Here is a 27,275-nt window from a genome sequence, read left to right on the forward strand (position 1 = left end):
ATGATTTTCTTGAAGTATGTTGGTAAGTGTTGACAGTTTCGATTGTTATTTAATGTTGCAGTATTTATATCATGGAGTATCCAAGACCTACAAGTCAGTCAAGAAATAATTGAGAAGATTTCAGCCGCTTCCCAATGTAAGTATTTCATTTGTATACAGTAGTTACCGTATTTTTCGTAGTATAAGATGTACCTTTTTTCCTCAAAAAGGAGGCTGAAAATCTGGGTGTGTCTTATACATTGAATATAGCATTTTTTTGCCTCCCAAAGCCCTGCCCCCTTCACCAAAATGGCTGTGTGTATCCTTATGGAGGCTTTCAAGAAGCTCCTAGGGGCTGGGGAGGGCAGAAATGAGCAAATAATTGGCAATTTTTTGCCCCTCCCCCCAGCCCCCGGCAGAATTCTATAAGCCTTCATAAGGCTATGCATGCACTTTTTCTGACAAAAAAACAGCCCATTTTCGTGAAAAATGGCTGGTTTTTTGCTCTTTTTTGCCCCTCCCCCCCAGGAGCACTCTGCAAGCCCCCACCCAATGCTATTCATGCCTTTTATTTGAAAAAAATGAGGCCGGTTTTGTGAAAAATGGGCCATTTTGGGGAGGTTTGCAGAGTGCAAAAACTCCCCCCCCTTTCGGAAAGCTCTTTAGTTAGAGTGATTGATGAGAATTACATTGATCAAGTGCTGTGCCTGCAGAAACAAGTCTTAGGTGCTGCAGGTTGTCAGTGATTTCCTTCTCCAGCACATGGATAAATACACCTGGAAACAACTACCTACCTACCTATTCTCTCTGTCTCGCTACCTACCTACTGTATTTCTATCTCTCTATCCCTCTATCTGCCTACCTACTCTCTCTCTCCCTACCTACCTAGTGTATTTCTCTCTCTCCCCCCCCCCTCTCCCTCTATCTACCTACCAGGGATGTGTAGTCAGGGGAGGAGGGGAGGCAGAGCCTCACCACTGTCATCATGAAAAGAAAAAAAAGTGTAAAGAAAAGGCAAGAGCTGAGGTCAGGCTGAGCTAGTTGCTGCCAGAGGCACCATGGATGACTCTGCTTAGTGCTTAACTGTTTAAAAAAGCCTCTAAAAAAGTGCCTTCTACAGGAGGCGGCAGGAGAACAATGTGCCTCATCTAGTCTGGCGTTTTATGATTACTCGAGCAGAGTTAAGCAAGGGTTAAAAGCCGAAAAATTCCTGACGTAGATGAGGCACGTCGTTCTCTTGCCTCCTCCTGTAGAGGGTGCTTTTTTAGAGGCTTTTTTAAACAGTTAAGCAGAGTCATCCACAGTGACTCTGGCAGCAACTAGCTCAGCCTGACCTCAGCTCTTGCCTTTTTCCTTTTACATTTTTTTTCTTTTTATGATGGCAGGCAACAGCAGAGTTGAAATCCTCTCTGAAAGAGCTGGGAAAGGTACGTGTGTGTTAGAGGGAACGGAAGGAATTCAAACTTCATCCTCCTGGTGCAATTTTGTGTGTGTGTGTGTGTGTGTGTGTGTGTGTGTGTTTGAGAGAGGGGGGGAAGAAGCATATTGAGACAGTTCTTTAGTTTATGCACTATGTAACACCCTAATACTATGCCTTTTGGTCTTCTGAAATTTTAATTATCCAATCATAAGCAAAACAATGTTTTCAGTAGAATGAACTTCTACTTACACCTGCCAGCCAAAATACTGCTAGTGTTATTGCTAACATAGGCTGAGGAGGAAACCCTAAATTTTCTGAATCCTGGTGCAACTTTGTGTGTGTGTGTGCATGTGTGTGTGTGTTTAAGAGAGGGGGGAGGGAGGGAGAGATGGAGGAAGGAGGGGAAGGTAGAAGAAAAAGAAAAAGAAAGAAGGAAACTTATTTAGCAAAGGAGAAAAACAAATCGGAACTGAGCATGCCTGCCTGTGGAATTCTGGGAGTTGAAGTCCACAAGTCTAAAAAAATTGCTGCCTCACCAGCCATAAACCTCACCGCACATCACTGCTACCTACCTACCTTTATTTTAATTTACCTCTTCAAAACTTTGGTGTGTCTTATATTTTGGTATAAAAAATATGGTATTCGTACTATCCTTTTCACTAAAAAACCATACATATTTAATTATTTCCTATTATTACAAATTATTCTTTCTCCTTTGCAACTGCTTCTTAAATTACTTATTTTGGGTTTCATCAATATACAGTAGGGCTTGTAATACTTTCAGCTTGGTTCTAAGAAAATCCTGTGGGCCACTTCTTTAAAGCAACAGGTCGAAGAAAAAAGCAACCACTTTAAAAAGCACCAGACTTATTCCTGAACACTCTAAAATGTTGTTCAGCTCCAACACCTAGTGGTAATCAGAATGTGATCAATCAGGTCAATTTCTAAGACATTAAATACATCCTCCCGTGGGCATTAAGGACTTATTTTTTACCTTTATAAATTCCTGTTTCACATTATATGCAGTCCAATTCTCTTATTTTACTTTTGAAGAGAAATATATACAATCACATAGTTTGTCTTTTGAGTTCTAGAGATAATGATGTGTTGTCCAGAAGAGATTATTTCTGTTTGTATTTTCATTTGTTTATTTTATTTATCCAGTTTATATGACCACCCATCTAGGCGAGATGTGTGGTGTACAAGTCAAATAAATAAATAAATGTAGCCAAGAAACCCTAGGCAGCAAACAAAATAAAAACAAAGTATCCTTTTCTAAAATAAACCAAATAAAGCTATATTGTTACTCAGTAAAACCACAAAAGCTACCATTCACATTGCCCATAGCAGACCCACCTTAAAAACATTGTGACCTTAAGGACTGGGGGATGACCTTATTTAACTATGTGAAAGATCAATAAAGTAAAGCTGTATTTAGAGGGGAGAAGCTGTTCCATAATGCAGGCACCGTAATGAAGGAATCATACTTCCTGGGGCCCATCAGGTGACACTGTTTTGCCTATAGTATCCACAACATGTCCACTCTGTAAGATCTGGTGGGATAGAAACAGTTGAAACAGGTGACCTCATCCTGTGCCATATTGGGTTTTAAAGATAAAGGCCAGCATCTTGAATTACACCTATCAGCCTAGGGAGTCTATGAAACTGATACAGGAACAGTATTACATAGATCAGGGGTGAAATTCAGCAGGTTCTGACAGGTTCTGGAGAACTGGTAGCAGAAATTTTGAGTAGTTTGGAGAACCAGCAAATACCACCTCTGGCCGGGGATGGGAATGAAGATTTTGCAATATTCTTCCCCCAGGAGTAAGGTGGGAATGAAGATTTTCCAGTATTCTTCCCCTGCCACATCCTCCAAGCCACACCCACAGAACCGGCAGTAAAAAAAATAAAATTTCACCACTGACGTAGATATAGCATAGTGTGCCTAAGACTGCAGATGCTGCTATATTCTGGACCAGATGAAGCTTTTGTTAAGGCACAATTGTAGCTTTTTTTGGTCTGAGCCTTATAAATCTGAATAATTCTGAGAAATCAAAGATTAGAATGATGATCCCTTAGTGTAACAAAGAAAGCATTAAACTAAGGTTGCCTGCCTTAGTCACTGATGTTATGCAGTTTCTATTTATGTTTTTAAAAAATTGGGAAAAAAACTTTCCCAGTTTTTTGTCTGCAATGACGAAAACCAATTTCTCCCAGGCATATTTGTGCTTTGCGTGTTTTCATGGGCTCCTCCCTATATAAGGACAATCTTATATTCATCTGTTAAAAAAACATGAGATTTCTATCTTGAGGCATAAGTCTTTGGAGCAGCAAGCAATTATTTTGCAAGCAAGTTTGTCCTTGTTCAGGTAAAGCCAGGACATTATCTCAGGGAAACATGAAGTTTGTATGAAGCTTGCATCAACCAAAACTCAGATATCTGATCTGCAGATTATAAAAGAATTGTACTATAACAAGAAAACTTAATGTTCATAACTACAGATCTCTCAGACCCACAGCTAAAACAACCTTTTAAATCCAGAAAGGATTTACAATAATTATATTTCTCTTTTTAAAAACTGAGGGGTAAGGAACTCCCTTTGTGTTAAACAATAATATGGCTTGATTTGGTTTTGAATAACTGTGCTGTATAAATCTGTTCATTATGATTTGTAGCTTTAGATCAGTGTTTCTCAACCTTGGCAACTTGAAGATGTCTGGACTTCAACTCCCAGAATTCCCCAGCCAGCGAATGCTGGCTGGGGAATTCTGGGAGTTGAAGTCCGGACATCTTCAAGTTGCCAAGGTTGAGAAACACTGCTTTAGATAATGGTTTAGCGTGTTATTGAAACTCAACTGGTTGTGACTTTATTTAATAAAACATGACTTAGTGTGATGCATATTGTGTACATGAGGAAAAACTGGTTAAGCACCTAAAGGAATAATATCTTGTGTCTAGTTAGAAACAGCTGCTGTTCTCAGAATGGTTCCATTTTAGTCCTCCCAATAACAAACTTTTCTAGTTGAATATCTGGAAGAATAAAATGCAGTAATATTCAACCACAAGAATTTCATGTAAAATCTCCACATTCCTTAGGCTAGGCTTTTCAGATGTCTTTAACTCTGATTCCACAACTTCCATGGGATATATTCTGGGTCAGAACTCAGAATTATCTGGAAGGTATTGGGTTGCTTGTCACATTTTAGATAGGGGGAAAGTTGCAGACTGTCTAGGAGCTATTTTTAACTATATGGTTCAGTCTTCTCTTAATTGGTACTTTTCAGGGATAGCTTGAAGAGCCGAGGTGGCACAGTGGTTAGGGTGCAGTACTGCAGGCCACTTCAGCTGACTGTTATCTGAAGTTCAGCGGTTCTAATCTCACCGGCTCAAGGTTGACTCAGCCTTCCATCCTTCCGAGATGGGTGAAATGAGGACCTAGACTGTGGGGGCGATATGCTGACTCTGTAAACCGCTTAGGGAGGGCTGAAAGCCCTATGAAGCGGTATATAAGTCTAACTGCTATTGCATATTGCTACAGCTAAAGGCTGGGAGTTGAGTTGAGGGAAAGGCTGGATGATACTAGAATGAGGAGATTTGTTAAACTGAAGCCCAGGTTAATGATCTCTAACATTTTCAGGATTTTTAATTGTGATGGTTAGGAGAGATAAGGGGAAAGCTAGTTGGAATTTATTTATTCATTAAAGAAATTGGTGAAGCTACACAACTCAAAATTAATGAGTCTGGTTGGCATATATCAATAAAAATCAAAAGCAGTCAAAATTGAACAAAGGAATAATATATATAATCAAATGAGCCAGCTACACCATACACATACAACTGAGACTAACTCATCTTCCAGCAGGACAGACTCAATTGCCATACTGGTCTAGTGCATAGGACAAGGATAGGGTAGGGTGGGGTGGGGTGGGGTAGCGTAGGGTAGGGTAGGATAGGATAGGATAGAATAGAATAGAATAGAATAGAATAGAATAGAATAGAATAGACCTTGGAGATCTTCTAGTCCATTCCCCTGCTCAAGCAGCAGACCCTATACTATTTCAGACAAGTGGCTGTCACTTGTCTTAAAAACCTTCAATGATGAAGCACCAACAACTTCTGAAGGCAAGCTGTTCTGCTGGTTAATTGTTGTCACCATTAGGAAGTTACTCCTGAATTGCAGGTTACTTCTTAATTGCAACTTGCATCTCTCCTCGATTAGTTTTCATCTATTGTTTCTTGTCCTACTGCACAAACCTTGGGGCTTGGGGCAGCTTCTTCCAAAGGAAAGGGAAATTAACAAAAATATCTCCGGGATCCCATTAGATGATACTGCCTCAGAGAGGAAGCCTGAAACATGACTCCTACACCACCTACTTGTTACAACTGATGTTACAATGATCAAAAACACTAAAGATATATTATATTGGCATGTAATAATGCTTAGCAAGTAATCTTATAAACCTACCTACTAGATTAACCTGATAGTTGAGAATATATAATAATATAGAAGCTTTATATTTTAGATAGTAAATGCAGCGATGGCTGGATTTCCTCTTCTTTCCCTTGTTATTTATTGTATTATAAAAATGTTATTAATAGTGACCTTTATTTTTAGTGTTCATTTCTCTTTCTCTGACCCCCCCCCCCCCGTTCATGATCCCAAAACAGCAGAACAGTTCAAAATGTTAAAGTTAAAGGTTATGAGAAATTGCCTCTGTCTTTTTTCAGTAATGAATTGCTCTGCTCCAGTCGATATCTTATTTCTGTTAGATGGATCCTATAGCATTGGCAAAGCAAGCTTTGAAAGGTCAAAATATCTGACAATCAAGCTTTGTGATGCATTGGACATCAGCCCAGAAAAGGTAAGTATACTCATATATTTCTCACAACACTAACAGCATTGCAATAAAATCTAACCTAGGGATCTGTGAGTAATGAATCTGGAAAGAACAATTTCTCTCTGAAACGTTTCATTCCTTCTATCTTTATTGGGAGGAGGTGGTATTTTTATACTGTTCTCCATTTAGGTAGGTGGGGCATACTTTTTTTTAAAAATTTTTTTAATTTTTATTGTATTTGTTAATGCTGCCCAACTACAGAAATGTCTGGATCATAATAGCAATAGCACTTAGGGCTGTAAACCACTTCACAGTGCAGCCCTATCTAATGTGGGGTTGTCAGAGCTCTCTGAACTTGGTTGTTTTCTTGCAGACATTTCATTACCCAACTATGTAACATTATCAGTGCTAGAATGGAATGGGGCTTCTCTCTGTTTATATACTAGTGGTTTGCCCTGTTAGTGTTGGTGGAAGTATTCTTGGTTTCTTGATTAGACTGCTATTTACTGTTTGTAGTTCCTTGATTGAAGTGTTCTTTACTGCTTGTTTTGCACGCCCACCAAACCGGCAGTAATGCCGGAAGCAACCCACCTCTGGTATCCATCTATTTCCATTTCCTTTGAAAATGTAGAGATGATCTGCTTCCTTTTTTTCTTTTTGGTGTTCAGGGTTGCTGCAGTGTTATTGTACTTGGCTAAGTAGTGTTCTTACACAGTTTCTCTTTTGAGAATTTGGGCTCTTTTGAGAATTTGATAGGGCAGTATTTGATTAGTATGGTGGTTTTACAATAGACTTGTGTTTCTAATTTGCCACCATTGCCTCTGCTGGCTAGTGTATTGTTGTTTTCTTCTTCCCCTTTGAATGTTATTCCTTTGACAATGTTGCTTATAGTTTCCTATGCTTCCTAACTAGAAGGAAAGGAAAATATCAGGAGCAAAGGAAATTTTAAAGAGGAGAAGAAATTTAATTTGCTTATTTCTAAGTTTCTGTAGCTTAGCCTATTGAGACCACCCAAACTTTATCTTACCTTTTCAGGTTAGAGTTGGAGCAATACAATTCAGCAACACTCCTCGCTTGGAATTCCCATTGGATGCATATTTCACTAAGCATGAGATAAAAGTTCAACTCAAGAAGATTGTGTTCAAGTAAGATAGATTTCGTATTTGGACTCTTGCTCTGGATCATTGAATCATTTAATTGCATTAAATGAGCTCAAAGGTCATGTGATATCAACCAAAAATTGTAGATGAACAGGTATCCAATCTCTGTTTAAAGAAAGTTCTTTCAAAGTAAAATGACATTCTGGGATATCAAATGGAATCTCCCTAAGTTTACTCAAACATTAAAAATTGTATCATATGATTAATAAGTCTGTAATTTCTCTTATCAATTTATATTAGCTATCTTTTAATGCTCAAAATCTCCCCATTAGTTTCTATGGCTGACACTGGCTGTCCTTAGTCCTAGTACAATATCACATGCTCTCCGCCATGCATCCTATTTCTCATTAGCCATAAATATTTCCATTTTTCTGATGGGCCTGTATTAGCTACTTTCTCCAAATCATCCAATCATTTTTTATATGTTCCTATGCTGTCCTGTGTTTTTGTTTTCTCTGTTATATAAATTAAAAGGAGATTTTAAGTTGTCATGTTGCCACATTTCAACCACAGGATAAAGAACAGTAGGAATTGCGTTGAAATTATATCTGTATACCTACTATATTCAATTCTATCCTATTGTCGCTTAGTCTCAGCCTATGTGAACTATGTGTATAAATACATAGTTGCTACCAACAATTCAGTAAGACAGTTTTTCCAATGGCATGTTAACAACATGGGTCTGCATATTAGCTTTTTTATGGTTATATTTAACATGCAAGTATAGAAAAAATATCCTGAGAGTTTTGTAAATTTAAAATCCTTTTATCTATAAGCAAACCTTTTATCTATAATATTCTAAGATAATGTCCCAATGTGATGAACTCGAGATATACTGGGTTGAAAACTAGAAATCTCAGACCAGTGCTTGGAGGAATAAGAATAAAAGAACTTTTCCCCACTCAAATAGTATCGGACTAAGCTTCCCGGTTTCTAAGAATTACAATTCTAGTACATCAATTAGTGGAGAACTGTTTAAAGATACGGACTTTATCACAGAATGCAACTCTAAACCCAACTGTTCAGTGAGTTTAGGTTTTGGGAGGTGGAAAATGATGGCAATTGACAAAATGCAGCTGGCCAGGAAAAGCATGACTGCCACCACAACTTTGTTGATGCATTCCTGACATGGAACTTTAGAATAATGCAGCAGAGAGCAAGAATAAAGGAAAAGCTTTAAAAAAAGAGTTCAAAGACAATTTTGGCAGGAATTTAGAGTATTAAAAATTACAAGCTGTTATAGAGAGAAATGTGTAATTTAAAGCATTAAGCACCATAAAGCAAGTGTGTGATCAAATGCTGAATACACCAGGAAATAAAAAGTGGATGGAACTAGTTTCATTTTTTCAAAATAAATAAACATTTTAGGGTCCATTTCTGAACTATGAGGAAGAACGTTTTGTTATAAAAGTGATTTATTTATTTTTCCATAGACTCCAATCGAGGCCAAAGTACTAGAATGTTATTCTAATTTTAATTGCAAACTGCATACTCTGGGTCATACTATTATAAGTGATATCGGTGAGCTCTTTTCTGTTCCTTTATCTCATATGATATGATATGTTACTATTCTGAAAGGATGCATAGCTAACTAACTAACCTAGCTAATACTATAATGAGCAAAAGAAAGTTGATTAGATTATCAAAATTCAATATGACTAGTCACTCATATGCTATTGCGGAATTAATAACCCATTTGGGCTTACTAATAAAAGAATAATAAAATAATTCCCTTTGGAATTAGCAAACAGTAGGAACCTCAGATGCTTTCTGACTTACAGATCAGTATCACCATCAAACTACTCACTAGGACAACTTAAACTTGCCTTCACAAAAGACATAATAGAAGTTTGGTCTTTTTTTTTTTATATTTGTAAATTAATTTTGTCACTATGTTCTAGCACCAGATACAATTTGCTGTGGATATACAGTATAAGTATTTTGTATTATTCATATCCATTTGTGTAAAAATGGATCTGCATGATGGAAATCTGATCCCCCAAGCACTAAATTGTGTTCTATTTTGGTTGCTCAAGCATCTAGCATTTCCATTCTTCCTCCTATTCTTGCCAGTCTAGATCCCTTTTTGTTAAGCAGAATAATACAAAGTTTTGTGGCTGCCAAAAATCTTCTAATCAGCTGGTACAATCCAAATGGGTTTCTGAAAGCTGCACTTAATTTCTGGGACTCCTAGAACTGACTTTCATTCCCTGTTGAAAAGGAAGTCTGGGGATGGATATGAAACCACACCTGCCAGATGGGCACTGAATCTTGAACAATTGCTGGAAAACAGCCACTCCTTCAAGGAGAGATCAACACAATTCATAAAGTAGGCATAATTCTGGTACCCTATGCTTTTTAGTTAAATATATCAATATAGTATATTGTGTTTAAAGGAACAAGGAAAAATTTTCACCCACAAATCAACATCTGGGTTTTTATTCACCAGGAGTGAACTATCTCCTGTGCAGCTTCATTCTTCTCTCCAGGAAGTAGCTATTTCCCCTGTTATAATAGATATGAACCAACTTTGTATAATTGTAAAGCAGTTGTTTTCCCTTTCAGACTAGTCATTGTTTTGGCAATCAAGGCAGCTGCAATTCTCCTGCATGTCTCTCCTTGATTCTCATACCTATTCACTCTACTTTCTCCATTATATCTTGAAAAGTCATTAAAACTTAACATTCATTGCAATAGAAAAGAAGAGAAGGATAAATGGCTATAAGACAGGAGTGTCAAACTTCCACAGGACACCCCTGGAAACAGCAAAGGACCGGCCCATGGTGCCTCTGCCAAGGAAAATGGAGCTTGTGAGAGCAGCAGGAGGTCGTGGCAGCTGAAAATGAAGCTTACAAGGGCCATGGGTGACCTTCCTGAGCTCTGTTTTTGTTGGCAGAGGGTTGCAGGAAGCTGTTGCAGCCAAAAATGGAGCTCAGGAGTCCATTTTCGTTGGCAGGCCACCACAGGCATCTCCAACAAGAGCGACATTGAGCTGGCCATGCCTATCCTGGCTACGCCCCCCTGGGCCCCCTCAAGGTCAAACATAACCCTGATGTGGCCCTCAATGAAATCGAGTTTGACACCTCTGCTATAAGAGACTGGCTGGTAGAAATAATTGTTTTCTCCTGGATTGAGACAAGAGAGCATGCCATGATGCTGTTGGATTTGGAAATAGTTCTTGGTGTGGGCTAAAGCAATGACTAACTGCAACTCAATTACTCATTGTCACTCTAGTTCTCCCCCCTTCCCCAGGACACTCAAACAGTCACTCCCATTTGGAGGTAACCAGAGGGAGACTATTGTCCAGTTGTTTTAGCTGTCTCCCCTACATTCATACAATTGCATAGTTATTTTTCTCAAGATGTTTAATATACGTATATTTTTCCCACATGTTAGGAAAAAGGGAATAAATAGCATTATACAACAAATGAAGGGAATTACATGATTTGTTTCTACTGCTATGAAAGGATGTGAAGGAATAAATATAAACAGCTTGAAATCATAGCTTATGAAACATAATAATAATTATAATAATTATATTATAGTTTCTGATAATCAACGTTCTTAGGGCAGATAATGTCATTTAAAAATATTAAAATGACAAAAAGAATAAAAAGTATAAATAACACACAAGCGTATGTATTATTTATACTATAAATACTGTATATTGAACAAAAGGGCAAAAGTTGACCACAGATACTTCAGATTCAAAGTAAATTAACTTTAATAGGCAGTTTAAAACTTATTTGAAAAGGAATGTGTAAAAAAAGCACCAAAAACACAGTTACCAAACTTTATGGGTTGTTAATTTATAATGAATGTGGAGGTTGTATTTTATTTTTTAAATAAAGCCAAACAAAACTATGAATTATTAGAAATACAAATATCAATTATGGAAACAAGATGTTTTTAGAAATAAATTTAAAATGGTCAAAGATAATAAAAGATTCCTGTCTGAAATTGATTTACAAATGACATTATCTGACAACTGTTAAAATCTACCACATCAACAAAAGTCCTATCTCTGTTACAGAATTTACATCTATGTTTATGTGAATTTATTTCTATGTATGCTGATTATTAGTTAACATATTGAATTAATTAATACTTTATACAGATCTTGCTCTCTCTCTCTCTCTCTCTCTCTCTCTCTCTCTCTCTCTCTCTCACTTCCTCCCTCCTTCCCCTCCTCTTTCTCCATTTTGTTCAAGCTTTTTCAGATTTTAAGTAGAACTGCAAGACTGGAGATTAAAAACTGAAAAAAGATGTTGCAGATTGTACAATCATAGTTTATTCTTCAAAATAATACAAATGAACTTCACTGCTGTGAAGACAATTACAATAAGATGCATTTTTATTTATTTGTTTATTTATTTGCTAAAATATGGCTTTATTTTCTTAATAAAAATTCCTATAGTTAAATATATCAAAACTGCTTCCCAATATTATCTGAACATGGAAATCCTAAATAATGTATGAGGCTGTGATTGTAATAAATTCCTACATTCAATTTGATGTATTATCCAATTAAGTGCATTCAATTTATTGATGCAGTTTGATTAATATATATTACCAGACTAATCTTTCATCCCTTTATCTTACTTGATAATAATGTATTTTGTCTGAAGTAATAAAATATCTTTAAATGAGAGATATCTACCATCTCTTGTGCAATAATTTACCATCCATTTTTAATAGTTTTTCCTAAATCCAGTATTTTTTGAAGATGAACATCCAACTATAATTTTTTGTTTACTAAGTGACAATATGTCTGATCACCTTCAACATAGGAAAAATAAATGAAATTCTCATAATGATTAGAACCAAGAAACTGCCAGGAGTTTACTGTCCTTAGTAGTAACTCTCAGATTGAACTCCCAATGTAGTAGCATTTTTAATGAAGTTTAACAAATAAGCAAAATTATATTGTTTAATATCAGGGAACATAAAGTACCATGTTCATAAGAAAGCTATATTTTCAGTAAAGAGATCCTGAGTAGTTGTTTCTTTGATAAAAAAATGAACTATTAGCTTTGTCAAGCTGTTTAAATATAATTGAATGTGCATATGTGTATGCCATAGTTATAAAACATTTCATTTCCACTTTACTTTTGAAAAAATATGTTATGTATAGATCTTAATAAGGAATTATCAGAAGTTAAGAAGACAAAACTGGGTGCCTGAAGCTTTCCTAATGCTTGCTTTTCTTGCTTTAGAGGTGGGCGAACAAAAACAGGTCTTGCTCTAAAACACATTCTTCAACAAGGATTCCGTGGAGGCAGGAACTCATCAGTTTCCCAAATCCTTATAATCTTAACTGATGGGAGATCTCAGGACAACGTGTCAACCTTAGCCCAGCAGATAAAAGAAAGGGGGATTGCAGTGTTTGCAATTGGAGTCAACTTCCCAAAGTAAGTTGACATGGAATGTTCCATTGCTGTTGCCACTTAATACCATGTTTCTCTGAAAATAAGGCAGGGTCTTATTTTATTTTGACACACACACCCCCGAAATAAGCACTTGGCCTTATTTTTGGGGAGTTCTTATTATTTTTGAGGTACAGGAGGCGGTGAGCGTGGTCACTTCATGGCTGCTGCTGTGTTGCAATATTTTAGGGGGAGGGCTTTGTTTAGTTCATATGCTCAACCCCCCCCCCAATTGGTCTTATTATCCAGGGAGGTCTTATTTCAGGGTAACAGAGTAGTTAAAGGGAATTGAAGGGAAGTCCTGCAGTAGATAGAAGATTTGGCATGCACATCTTTCAAGGACAGAGAGGATCCACTATGTAGGAGCTTATTGCCGTTGAGAGTTTAAAAGACCAACAGTGGGTGTTCTTTTTAAAACTCAGTCATTAATTACTTCTTTAGCATACCAAAGATTCCAGTGCATTCCTTGGCAGCTCCAGATAAATATTGACACATTTTAATCTGAAGTATTGGGAAACTGGTAAAATTCATTCTAAATTTTAGAAGCAATTCTAAAGGATGTTCTTGACTTAGGACCATTTGATTAGTGACCATTTGCAGTTATGAGGATACTGAAAAAAAGTTACTTGTGATTGGTCCTCAACTTGCAACCATTGCAGCACCCCCGCAGTCATGTGATCACAATATAGGAACTTTGCAACTGCCATGTGTTTACAATAGTTGCAGTGTCCTCGGATCATGTGATTGCTGTTTGCAACCTTTCAGGCCATCACAAGCAAAGCCAATGGGAGAAACTAAATCAGTAGGCAATATGTTTAATGACCTTGGCAAAACAAGGCATCATTTTAGGTGCAACTCAAGGACTACATTGCTTAGTGATGGAAGTTCCAGTTTCAATGGTGGTTGTAAGTTAAGGATTGCATATAAAGTTTAATAGTACAGTAAAAAGTGTTTCTAAAACTGAGCACATAATGTCCTACATCAAGGAAAAAGCCAGAAAGGTGTTAGGTATGAAATGAAGCTTCCCACTGGAAAAAAGGATAGCCTAAGGGTTGTAACCAGTTTACATGTTTGTCTGTTGTAAATAACAAAAATAATGTTGTTTAATGAAGAGTCTTAGGCCATTCATTTTAAAAAAATAAGCAGCATGAATGACCCAATTCTGTACAATGAAGATTTGTATGTGTAAGGATGTACAATGTACTTTTAAAAAAGTTTTTGCATTTGTGCAGGTGGGGAGAATTGTATGCACTAGCAAGTGAGCCAGTGGAATACTATACGCTGTTTGCAGAAGACACTGATGATGCCTCCAATGGGCTTTATACCGTGCTAACACTCTCTGATATCTGCAATGCTGCATTTCTGGGTATTTTAAGTTTAAGTTAACTAATAAAGAAGAATATTTGTAGCTCAGGGTTGAAAGGGCAGTTCCTTGATGCTCTCTGAGCTTGGTTATTTTCTTGCAGATGTTTCATTACCCAAATTATGGAACGCCATCAGTGCTAGCTACTAGCACTGATAATGTTACTTAGTTTGGGTAATGAAAGTCTGCAAGAAAACAAGAGAGCACTGAGAATTGGATCTTCAGTTTACTTTAAGAACTCATATTAAGTGTTATTTAGTACCTTCTGTTTTTATTGTGCCTTGTTTTCCATTTCTCAATTTCACTGTGCCATTCCCCCCTCCCAATAAAGTTGTTGTTTCTATATAAGTTGATTTAATTTAGTCAATTTGGTATAGCCAGACTCCAGAAACCTCTAGATGGCAATAAAATTAATTTTATGACTCTTTGACAGATAGGGGATAAGGGAGCTTTTCTATTGTTTTCTATTGCCTCATTACCTGATGTCATTTGAAGAATATTAAGAGTAGATTCCCTATGATGTTATTATCTATTTTGCAACCTTCCCACAGTTTTTTGTTTGATGGAGAAAAATGTCGTGCAGCTTTTCTAGCATCTAAGAAAGATTCAAACAGCAACATAGCACAATAAAGGAGTAGTCTGAGTTAAAATTGAATTCTGGAGTGCAGGACATGGAATATTGGATCCAAGTTATAGGAAGGTAGATTCTAGTTGAATGGTAGGGCGGGGGAATCAACAGTAACAGTAATTCAGCATTGGAATAAATTATTGAAAGTGAATTCCAATTGATTTGGTGTGTTTAGGTTACTGGGTAAATTAAAGTAAAACCAAGGCCAATTCTTTAGTTTGGATCCTCTATTAAACAGAAGATTGAGCTCAGAAGCTTAAATGACTTTTTCCATCTCTAAGATTCAGATATTAAAAATAATTACAAATATTTTAGAAAGTTGATTTTTAAAGAGCATGAATTGCTATACCATAAATAGCAACATGTATAGATACTGGTTGCAGTTTCTTTCTGTGTAGCCAACAGGTGGTCTCTGCAAATAGAAATATTTTCAGAATGATTTTTCCTGCACATCTGAATAAGTATGTTGGAGATAATGACAGAGAGAATGAGAGTGAGCTATCCTTTTCCTTTACTTAAACTTGTATTAATGTTTAATCAAAATGTTATTGCAAATCAGAGAACTTGCCAAGGGACAAAGTGCTTAATTGTCAAACACTAAAAATTGCTTTAGATCAGCCCAGCCTACCTGACATCTAATCCAATCTTACCTGTTTTGACTGGCAGTTGCTCCCCAGAAATTCAGGCAACCATGTTTCCCAAGATGTTACCTGATGTTAGAAGCTATTAAATCTGATTTATCCATGTAATGTCAAAGTGCTACAGATTTGTTACACCACTATTTTGGTATGCTTAAGTTTCTTGTCGCACACAATTAATACTGATTCTGAATTCTTGCCTCTTGCACAAGCTTGCAGGGCTGAACCTCATCCCTGTGAACGCAAAACACTTGAACGAGTAAAAGAACTGGTTGGAAACTATTTCTGTTGGAAAGGATCCCAAAGCAGTAATATTGTACGCACATCACTCTGCCCTTTCTACAAGTAAGTCACCTTAATCTTCCTCCTCCTCCCTTTCTCCCCTCCTCCTTCTCCTTCTCCTTCTCTGACCTGTGGCCTTTCACAAGGCTTTGCAGGAAGAAATCTGGCAAATACAGTGTTTGTGTGTGTGTGTGTGTGTTGGACATAAGGTGCAGATTCGAATGGGTTTAGAAGACTGAAGATTTAAATATTTGCACTTTTTAAAAATGCTACTTTGTTCCACTTTTCCAATTTTTTTCAGAAACTACCGTATTTTTGGAGTATAAGACGCAGCAGAGTATAAGACACACTAAGATTTTGAAGAGACAAATTTTTTAAAAAGTTTTTGCACTCTGCAGACCTCCAAAACAGTCTGCCTTTCTATCAATAAAAGGGCATGCATAGTCTTTAGGAGGCTTGTAGAGTATTCCTGGGCTGGGGCAAAAATGAGGAAAAAACGGTCTGTTTTTCGCAAAAAGGCCCATTTTTTGTAAAAAAAAGGGCATGCATAGCCTTTAGGAGGCTTATAGAGTGTTCCTGTGCACTGGTGGAAGGGGGCAAAAACGAGCAAAAAAAACCCCTGTTTTTCACTCATTTTCGCCCTTCCCAGCCCCCAGGAGCACTCTGGAAGCCTCCTAAAGGCTATGCATGACCATTTTTGCAAAGGGGGAGGGGTTTGAAGAGGCCAAAATGCTGTATTCAGTGTATAAGATGCACCCAGATTTTCACCCTCTGAAAAATGGTACACAAATGTAAAAATAGGGGAATGTTATTGTTTAAAAAAAACTAATTGATAGAGAATTATATTGTTAATAATTTAATTAATTAAATTCAGTATCATTGCTTCACTATTTTCAAATACAAACTCATCTAAGTTTCATTTTCTTTAATATTGGCTTCTTTAATTAAGCTGGAGAAACATTTTCATCAAATATCCATCTACGTGCTATCGAACTATATGCTCAGGTAAGGTCCAGATCTCTAAAATCTAAAATATAGCTGCTTCAAAATAAAAGTGATAAAGTGAAAAAAAGGCACATATCTATTAATAATTGGATGAGATCCAAGGTATTTTTCCATTAGCAACATGAATGGTTCCCTCAAAGAAGAGAGATTATTTCCCCAAATTTCTTCCTCCCTCTCATTTGGCATTGTTATAGAACAGTGTTTTTCAACCTGGAAACTTGAAAATACATGAATTTCAACTCCCAGAATTCTGCCATCAGTAAGGGGAATTCTGGTATTGAAGTCCATACATCTTCAAGTTGCCACAATTGAGAAACACTATTCTAGAGAATCCCTAAACTCTATAGGCACTAGGATAGCTATTCAAGGGCACTAGGAAGAGCAATCATCAGTAAAAATAGACTCTTCATCCATTCTGCCAGTGGTGTTCCTCCACTAGATTCAAAATGTTCTATGGACAAAAGGAACCGATTTATCAAGTGTATTCCATATTTTCCCCATGCAGACAAATTTAAACATTTATAACTTGATTTCTTCATTATTTATTTTTCATTTTTACTTTCTTTCAGTCAAATTCTTTGATTATAGAAAAATATTAATCAGTTTCAGTTGAATTGTGTTAGGTCCTTAATTGAGCTATAAATTATGTTCTTTCAACTCAAGACTGATCATACGTATTTTACTGTTACAATGAAAAAAATTACATGTTCACCTTTGAGCTTTTCTAATCTACAATAAAATATTAACACTGAAGAAATTAATAAATTCAAAACTTTATCTTGAAAATTCATCCACCCTCAATCATTACCCTTTTATTAACCAAACTAAATTCTGTTTGGAATAAAAATAATTGCATGAATCAAGACAAGTATCCATTTATCTCTTTATGATCTCTTTATAATACCTTGATTCTAGGGAAACGATCAGTGTACAAAGTTCCATAATTCTAAGGGCTTTTATTCTTGCTTTATTTTTACTATCTTAATTATAAGAGATGCCTGGTAGACACAAAATGGGGGTGATGGAGTAATAGATTTTAATTAGATATACTATGAAATGTGTTGCTTTTTAGAGGTTAGTGCTGCTTGCTATTGAAAGAGGAAAACAATGTTATAAACTTCCATTTATCTTTGTTTTCTGAACTTAGATCCTTGTGATTCCCACCCTTGCCAGAATGGGGGCACTTGCATTCTAGAGGGATTAGAAGGCTACCACTGTGTCTGTCCAGTGAAATTTGGAGGAGATTCCAACTGTGGTATGTTGTTTTATTTTAGGGACTGGAATCTTGTTTTTAATGTGTTGGTAACATTAGCCCGTTTTGTACAAAAACCTCTGATTATCATTATTTGTTCTTTAATAAGGAAAAGCAGAATGGGATAAGAATTAGACAGTTTGTTTTAAACCACCATCAACATTAAGAATTAGTGTATGTAATATCCATATCTGAACGTTCCTCAAAATAAAATATCTTATATTTCATATATTGTATCATATATGATCAGGATAGCAGAATATGTTGATTTAATTTCCCAAACAAGCAAAAACTCGTCAATATTTGTATAGGATAGAACCATTTATCCAGCTCCTCTGTAGTTAATAAGAAGTATGTTTTGTCTGGGTGACATTTTTAATTTATACTTTATTATGACGGAGGAATTATGAGAGTGAAAATTATTAATATGAAATATCCAAATTACATTTTTCAAATCTCTCTGGTGTGGGACATTTATACAGAAACGAAAGGAGTTTCTAATTATATCTCTGCTTACCTATTCTAATGCTTTTATTCATACTGAATTTTGGAAGATGTTTCTATCATCTGTGGTTTATGACTTAGTAATCTAAATAAACAACTGAACAAGAAATCCATCTCTCACACACATCCATCATTTATTACATTTTGCCAATGAACTAAGTCTTAGTTCTTTCTAATACCATATTAGGTTACATTTTGTGATTAAATATTTGAATCAATCAATAAAAACAGAACTAAAGGGACTTTGGAGATCTTCTTGTCTAACCCTCTGCTCAAGCATACCATTTCTGTAACTAAAAAATGACAGGCCCAAAATCAAACCTTACTAATAGTTATATATTGTACAATATTCTATTTTAGAAGATTCTTGTTCGGTTCCACCACAAAAGCGCGTAGGACAAAATCGCGCTCGACAAAAGCGCGCTGTGATGTCATCACAGCGCGACGAAAAAGATCGAAAAAATGTAAAAATAAAGCTAAAACCTTCCCCTAACCCCCCCAAACCTAACCCTAAACCTAACCCTAACCCTAACTCTTAACCTAACCCTAAACCTAACCCTAAACCTAACCGTTAAAGTAACGAAAAACGTAACGCTAACCCTTATCCTAACCCTAACGCTAACGCTAACGCTCTAAAGCTAACCCTAACCCTTACCCTTACCCTAACCCTAACCCTAACCCTAACCCTTACCTTTATGTGAATCGGCTTGCTTTAATTTAATTTTTATTAATTTTTATTTGAATTTTTCGATCTTTTTCGTCGCGCTGTGATGACGTCAAAGGCGCGATTTTGTCGATCGCGCTTTTGTCGTCCGCGCTTTTGACGGGTCACGTCTTGTTCTGCATTCTTTTTGGGTTTCTAACAGTTTTTGCTTATTTTGTTAAACAGCACCAAATATAAATACGGAATGCAGTGTGGACCTTCTTTTTTTGGTGGATAGTTCATCCAGCACTACTCTTGAAGGCTTCTTGCATTATAAAGCTTTCCTGAAAAAGTTTCTCCATGTAGTGTGGAATACAGAAACTCTGCAAAATGTGGCCCTGGCCCATTATAGCAATGATGTCAAGATGATTGTCCAAATTGGGGATTACAGAGATATGTTCAGTCTGGTGAAGATCATTGATTCCATGGAATTCATTGGAGGAAACACTTTGACCGGCAAAGCTTTACGATTTATTACACAACAAGGCTTTAAGCGTCCACCAGTGTTTTCTGATGTTCCTGAAGATCTTCCCCATGTTGTCGTATTGCTCACAGATTCAAAAGCTGAGGATTCAGTAGTAGAAGCAGCTAAATTCAGTAGGAAAGAAGGCATTTCTATCATTGCAATTGGCAGTGAAGTTTTAAGAAGAGAATTGGATGAGATTACAGGGAATCCAAAGCGGACAATTATCTACTCCACCACTCAAGATCTAGTCAATAAAATTACTGAATTACAGAGAAAAATCTGCAGCATTGATAACCAAGGTGAGAATTCAAGATAAAGATACCATATCAATTGTTTTCCAAATATCTATTATTGGTTCAGTGTCACATAGTATCCTGCTGGATGTTGTATATATTTCAATTCATTAAAGAGAGATAATACAGTAGCAAAGCTACTGCAGAGAGCACATTAATGTACCTTATATTAATCAATAAATGAAAAAGAGGTTGCCATTTCCTAAACCACTTGAAAGGTGTATATGATGCTGTTGTTAATTTCAATCTCTGCTGTTAGTCAGAGGTCATATAGACCAATTTAGATTTGTCTCTCAGGGTATTGATTAGTGATGTATTTAAATTGTGTTTAACTATCTTAAAATTGAAATTTAATTAAAAATGAAATAAAATATTAGTTAATTTTCTTTATTACTGTATATTTATCTCCCTGTTTTTCCAAAGAGTTCGGAGAGATATACACTGTCTTCCTTTTCCCCTTTTATTCCAGTAGCACCACAATATAAGCTACATATACGTAATGATAGCAGACAGTTTTTGAATAAGCTTCCTAATTCACTGAGATTTCAGTTCTTCCTAATGCAACCCTTGAGATATTACAAGATACAGATTTTATTTTGTTTTATTGCCAACTCACCTCCCGGTGTTATCACTAAATCTCCAGATTTATAACTTCTAGTCTGAAATATTGATGAAATCAAAGTTTTTAAGAGTAAAACCTTATTTGTATCCCAGTTCCCCTATAAAGTGTCTTGTCATTTGTGTGCATGTTTGCAGCTGCAGAAGGAAGTGAAGCCACCTTTTCCATGGTTTGCTAATGGAAACAGTCTTAATGAGAAACCTGTAGAGGAAGACTTCTGCTGCCAACATAATCTTACTTAAATGTGATTCCCTTTACTGTATCATATAAGACTTGTAGGTATCCACATGAATGAGTCACATTCTTCAAAGGCTGATTACTTCTTCTTCCTCCTCAGGCTGCCTATCTCAGCCCCTGGATTTGGTCTTTGCTCTGGATTCTTCAGCTTCAACTGGAAGGTTTAACTTTGCCCAGATGAAAAACTTTGTCAGCAGTCTCTCTTCCCACTTTGGCATCAATAGGGATGTAACGCAAGTCAGCCTTGTTGTCTTTGGGAAAAGGCCTCAAACAGTATTTGGACTAGATACACATGTTACTAATTCAGCTCTACTGGAAGCCATCAAACAAGCTCCCTTTACGGGTGGCTCTGCCTCAGTTGGAAGTGCCTTGCTTCATATTCATGATGATGTCACAGTTGTCCAAAAAGGAGCAAGGCCTGGTGTGAAAAAAGTTGTGGTAGTTATCACAAGTGGAGCTGGAGTTGAGGATGCCGTAGTCCCTGCCCAACAGCTACGTGGTAATGATGTATCACTTCTTATCATTGTGAAAGAAAGTGTACAAATGGACCTTTTGTTGAGGATTGCAGGCTCTTCTAACAGTTTGGTGAGGATTTCTTCTTATGAAGATCTCAGACATAAGAAAGACTTTATCATGGAAAAATTGTGTGATGGTAAGGTATATTTTTATTTTCTGTTTTACAGCCAACAATTGTGGCAACGTTTTTTCTTAACTTACCTTCTTTTTTAGTCAGCTCCATGCTCTATGCTTAATGAGAAGACCTAGATTTAACCTTCTTCATCTCCAACAAGAATTACTTTAAAATAGCTACTGATTTTTTTAAAAAAAATGTACTTGAAATAAAGAGAATGATAAATACTCTGTACTTCATCAATAAATAAATTAGGATTGTGCTAAAATCTAAACAATGAATGACTGTATATATATTTTTATATATATATAAAACTGTGGAAATACTGTAGATAAAATACTTTGTTCTTCTCTTAAAGAGAAGTTTGTTTTCTTTTTGAAACAACATTTTGATAGGATTGAATTTGTAGATGGTGAGACAGGCAGTCCTTGCTTAATAATGGTATTTGGGATCAGAATTTCAATCATTAAATGATGAGGTTGCAAATAATGACACTATGTGATTGCACTGCTTAGCAATGGTAGTTCTGGCAATCTTTGGTTACCATCGTTAAGTAAATTGATCTCCTACAATTTATGATTTCTTGCCAGCTTTCTCATTGACTTTGCTTGTGGGAAGCTGGTAGGAAAGATTGCAAATTGCTAACATGGGACCAGGGAATGCTGCAATGGTTGGAAACCATGCCACTACGTAACAGCTGGATTGCAAGGATGGGTTGCTGCCAGCATTACTGCCAGTTCGGTGCGTGCACAGTTGCCTATAAATAGGTCTGTGCATGCGCATAACGTTAAAAAATAAAAAACATGCCGCGCCGACCAGGGAACCGGTTCACAGGCATGGCAGGCCTGGGTCACTGCCGGTTCCGGTTTGGCCGAACCAGTAGGAACCCACCTCTGATGGCTTGTGATCATGTGACTACGAGAGCACTGCAATAGCCAGAACTTCTAGGACTAGTCATAAGTACTACTCATTTAGTACTATTGCAAGTTTGAACAGTCGCTAAATGAATGATCATTAAACAAGGACCATTTGTAATAATTATCAGATTCTATATCAGGAAAGAAAGGAATATAATGAGTCATGAAGAGAGAGATATTAAACAATAATTCTGAATTTAGAAATATACCATAAATAAGGGATAATACTAAACTGTATTCAGCAATAAAGCATTGCTTTGGTCTCTGACTTTGAATTAGGTTAAACCAATATAGTGGTATTTCGGTACTTATTGTTAATTTATTCCGGAAGTTTCGATAAATACCAAAAACAATGAGTACCAAAGACATTTTTTCCATAAGGAGTAATGTAGTGAGTCACAAGGTAGCTGACACCGACAAGCTCTAGCCCAAACAAACAATTACAAAATTTTAGGACAAACTTTTTACATCAAAATGCATTGAGTAGCAAATTCGATGAGTTTCAAAGCACTTGAGTACCAAGGTATATAAATAGAACTAGTCTTTAAGGTAAACCTCTTGATTTGTGGTAGAAGCTACACAATTCTTTTTTTAAGGCCCTTTTAATTCCCATAGTCTCCAAATATATCTGCTTTTCTTAAATTCTGTAAATTGCAGATCCTGGCTGGTTACTTTCCAGCAGTTATTCCAGTATCTAATTTCACATTGGGGAGTTCGTTCAAACACATAAAGGTGTGTTCACTGACTTCCATTTACCACAAGTGCAACAAAAGCCAGATATGCAGCTTTGAGAGATGAAACTTAGTTGTGCCCAAATAGCCAGCACTGTTTTCTATTTTCTCTGTTACAGAAGCCAAAATGCCAGTAAATATCTGCAAACCTAACCCCTGCATGAATTCTGGAATTTGTATCCCTAAAAATGACAACTACTGGTGTCAATGCCAAGACTGGGAAGGATTTCATTGTGAAAACAGTATGTATTGCTTTGATCAGCAGGCATTTTTCTTAGAACTTCTATGCCATCTTAATTATTTATTTGACCTCATTCTCAATCCAATCACACATAAAAATTAAGGAAACCCTCTGGGAAAATAGGAAATGAGTTTTTATTTCTAAACATATCTCATGTTTTTCATTTAACATTCACTCTACTTTATTTATTATCCCTTTGGCCATATCAAAATGCAGAGCTCCAGACACAAATTATTAGTAAAATCTGATAAAAATAATTTAAAATGGAATTGGATAAAATGCAATTTAAAATGAAATTGGACTAAAGTACAATAATTTAATATATAAATAAATAAAATATAGTAAAATTATGCTTCTGTGTCACCCCTACAAACTACCCCAATCAGTCCCACATACGCTGATTTCAAGCAAACCATTTTGCTTAAGTACTGTGCTGTGTTAAATGTTATTTTCAGATTCTGCCATACACAAGGTATGTTGTGTTGATATGGGGATCCCAATGGTTTTCATTTCTAAAAGGGATATGTGGGTTTGAGGCTAAAATGTAACACTGTGTTTAATGTTGCATAATAAAATAGTATAATTAATATATTCATGACAATGTCCCTTAAAGCATACATGGGTTGATTTTAATTGTATTTGTTCTGCTTAGATCTTGCTGGCTTTATTCCAAAAGAGTGGATGTGCTAACTTAATAATGATATAAAACACCAACAATTGGCTGGTTGTCATTTAGTTTTGCTGAGCAGCAGAATTTCTGCAAATGCATCTGGCAAACAGTTTGTTCTGTCTGTGAAGAATACACCAACCATCTGCTTTGAAGAGCCTGGGAAACTCAAGGGCATCTCTTTAGGAGGTGACTGACAATTGAAAGCTGATCATTCTGAACATTAGTTTCATACTGGCTCTGCAATATTATTCTAGTAAAAATGGTTCTTAATATTTTAAAGACTTGATCACAAAAGATCTCAGTATGAAAAACATAGCTCATGTTCACCTGACGTTATGTGGGACCCTTAGTGCTTTTTGGGCTTAGTTGTTTTCTTATAGATTTATTACCCAACAAGGTAACATCATCAGTGCACTCAGAGAGCCCCAAGGGCCACTGAGCTACACATATTCTCTTCTGTTGGAATTCATGTCTCTCTAAAATTCTTTTAAGGCTCCTAATAGACCTTGTAATGCAGTAGTGGGATACAATCTGTATGCCGCGGTACGGGCGTACCGGTGCCTGCTGGGAGCACCGGGTACCATTCCGGTATGATGCTCCACCCACCCTCCTTGCCTGTATTTGAGCCAATCGGTGCTTACGCACATGGAGCATATGGTGCCTGCACGACGCTCCACTGAGCAGCACAGGGAGTAAGTTCGCATGCGTGCACTGCACGCGTGTTGCGCCTGTGCATGTGGTGGATGCCTAGTCCCATTGCACTGTACCAATTGCACCAGGATCCGGTACCCACCACTGTTGTAATGTTGCCTATATTTTGTTAATAAATTAATTAGGTTGTGAATGCATAAGTACTTGGTTGTGAGAACTAATAATTACATTTACTTTTCCTTTTTTAAAATACAGGAATTCGAAGCAGGGACACTTCACAATCATGGAAACATCCTGCAATGATCCATACTCATTTAAATTGAGGTGGTTGGGGCAGCTATACAGAATTCATCAGTATTAAAAGAAGAAGACGACGACGACACATGGACTAGATGCACTTAAGTGGACTTTTTGCCTTTAGTTACTGAAAGGGAAGCGAAATATACATTCGCAAGCAGTATGCTGTTTCTAAGCTCAAAAGTTTTGCACAAAAGTATCTTATTGTAATTGAAAATAAGGTGACTAATAATCTAGCATATTTTATATTGCATATTTATGTTTGATATACAATTTTTTCATCATTACCTCTATATAATGATTGCCATAAATCAAAGGTTTAACTGTAGTACAACTTGACAAGCTCTGACATGGCTTACAAAAGCTATACTTATGTTGCTAGATATGACTATAACAAGTGAGAAGCTTTCACAGTAATCCAGATTTGAACACTGAAGGCTGATTTTGTTAAACCTGAGTTTATTTCCAAATACACAGGATGAATTCAATTAAGGCACATTTTAGCCCTTTAATGACTTCCAGATCTACTGGTTTATATAAAATGTTATATATTGGCAAATTCACCAAAGATAATGACTTGTATGCATGGTTTTACATGGCTGGCCTATTCTTTCCTCCCAATTCCAACTGCAAATCCTTTATTTTTTGTCCTTTAATTAGGGAGTTATATCCCCTTGACCAAAGCAGGAATAAAATATACTGTAGATGTAGATAGATAAATTTATTTATAGGCCGCCCTTTTCCCTGAGGGGACTCAGGGCGGCTTACAACGTATAGGGAAGGGAGTACACACAATGACATATAAAGACAATACGTAATTAAAAATAGAAGCAACATTCATTCATCATTTGGGAGGGGACGGATTATAATCTTTAACCCCAGGCCTGACGGGATAGCCAGATCTTGAGGGCTTTGCGGAAGGTCTGGAGGGTGGTGAGGGTACGAATCTCCACGGGGAGATCGTTCCAAAGGGTCGGAGCTACTACTGAAAAGGCTCTCCTCCGCGTAGTTGCCAGTCGACACTGACTGGTGGATGGGACTCGGAGGAGGCCTAATCTGTGTGATCTAATAGGTCGCAAGGAGGTAATTGGCAGGAGGCGGTCTCTCAAGTACTCCCATTTCCAACCATTTTTTGGCATTTTTTTGCATTTTGGGGCCATGCCAAGTTTACATTGACTGCAAAAGGAAGTGGTTCTTATATCCTGCTCTTCTAGTTTCATTAATTAAGTCCTATGCTTTTATAGAAAGTATCATCTGCCATCTAATCAGAGAAGAAGGATTGTAGTGTCCTAGTAGTGAAGAGGAGAAGAAGGATTGTAGTGTCCTAGATTGTAGTGTCCTAGATTGTAGTGGATAAACAAGATAAACAAGAGTTTGCTTTGTGTTATAATGGAAAAGATTGTTTAGTGCTGGCATGCTGAAATTGCAGCTAAGAGAACAGATATTAACGGTACAACATTGCCGTAGTTCAAACAGAAACATACATGAGAAGCAAACCAGCTGCCAAATGTGTGAATTTACTGATTATGTCTCAATTCGTGAAATGAACTATTCATCTATTCTTAATAATCTTTACTTTCTTTTGCTTATGATCTTTTATCTCCAAGGTAACAAAAAAATTGCATTCTTTGTTATATCACATCCTATAATAGCATTCTGGTGGAGGAAAAGGAAGCAGAATGCATAGTTAATAGGTATTTTATGTTTAAGTTCTCCATATCCAAACCAAAGTGCCTTTATACAGCTTTGAATTGTAACTGTTATGCTATCTTGAATTTTGTTTTAAAATATAAACTAGGTATACCATGTCTTGGTTGTGACAACCACTAATTGCAGCAAACAGATAAATACAGAAGACTATTTCTATGTTGCTATCTAGAGATCATCTTTTTTAGCTTAAATACGATGTTCCTAGCTTCTATAAATGCTTCCACAATTGAAGATAAAGAAACAACTTTAACTGTACAGAATTATAGTTAAAGACCAAAAGCAGAATTTATAGAAGTTATTATGAGAACTCTGAGATGATTATCTAATCCAGCTTTTTTTGTTATATAGCAATCCAAAACTGATTTGAAGTAACTCTCAAACATAAAAATATGGATATAGCACCATTTCACTGCAATTGATATATAAAATACACTGTCTGCAAAGCCAGAGATGGTAGAGTACAGTGGAATGGTGGTAACTTTGATAGACACATTCTCTATAAATTTGTCCCCATTTTAAAAATCATCTAAGTTGCTGCCTTCCACACTCATCCAAAATTATAGTAAATCAATCCATTTTATTTATTATGGTTAGCAAATAAACATGAGTT

The 27,275-nt window shown here is 36.5% G+C and overlaps 1 protein-coding gene across 1 annotated transcript; it reads left to right on the plus strand.

The window, feature by feature from the left end:
* VWA2 (von Willebrand factor A domain containing 2) lies at window positions 1-25,045 on the plus strand. The gene is made up of 12 exons (XM_087725009.1): window positions 1-22; window positions 6,132-6,265; window positions 7,277-7,386; window positions 12,618-12,812; window positions 14,060-14,193; window positions 15,669-15,801; window positions 16,688-16,743; window positions 17,891-17,998; window positions 19,389-19,967; window positions 20,918-21,469; window positions 23,216-23,338; window positions 24,914-25,045. The coding sequence occupies exons 1-12, from the start codon at window positions 1-3 to the stop codon at window positions 24,979-24,981; spliced, it is 2,214 nt and encodes a 737-aa protein (XP_087581135.1). The 3' UTR covers window positions 24,982-25,045.
* The last annotated feature ends 2,230 nt before the right edge of the window (window positions 25,046-27,275 follow it).

Source organism: Thamnophis sirtalis, unplaced genomic scaffold, assembly GCF_051295495.1.
Source record: "Thamnophis sirtalis isolate CommonGarterSnake01/CBP01778 unplaced genomic scaffold, rThaSir2_p1.2 scaffold_11, whole genome shotgun sequence".
Taxonomy (NCBI): Eukaryota; Metazoa; Chordata; class Lepidosauria; order Squamata; family Natricidae; genus Thamnophis; species Thamnophis sirtalis.

What these genes read in the sequence shown, in the direction of transcription:
- VWA2 (XM_087725009.1), top strand. Translation starts at nt 1, where the DNA reads ATGATTTTCTTGAAGTATGTTG. An exon ending in CTCAAGAAGATTGTGTTCAA is followed by an intron (nt 7,387 to 12,617) that starts GTAAGATAGATT and finishes TTCTTGCTTTAG; the next exon opens with AGGTGGGCGAACAAAAACAG. An exon ending in CTGCAATGCTGCATTTCTGG is followed by an intron (nt 14,194 to 15,668) that starts GTATTTTAAGTT and finishes CTCTTGCACAAG; the next exon opens with CTTGCAGGGCTGAACCTCAT.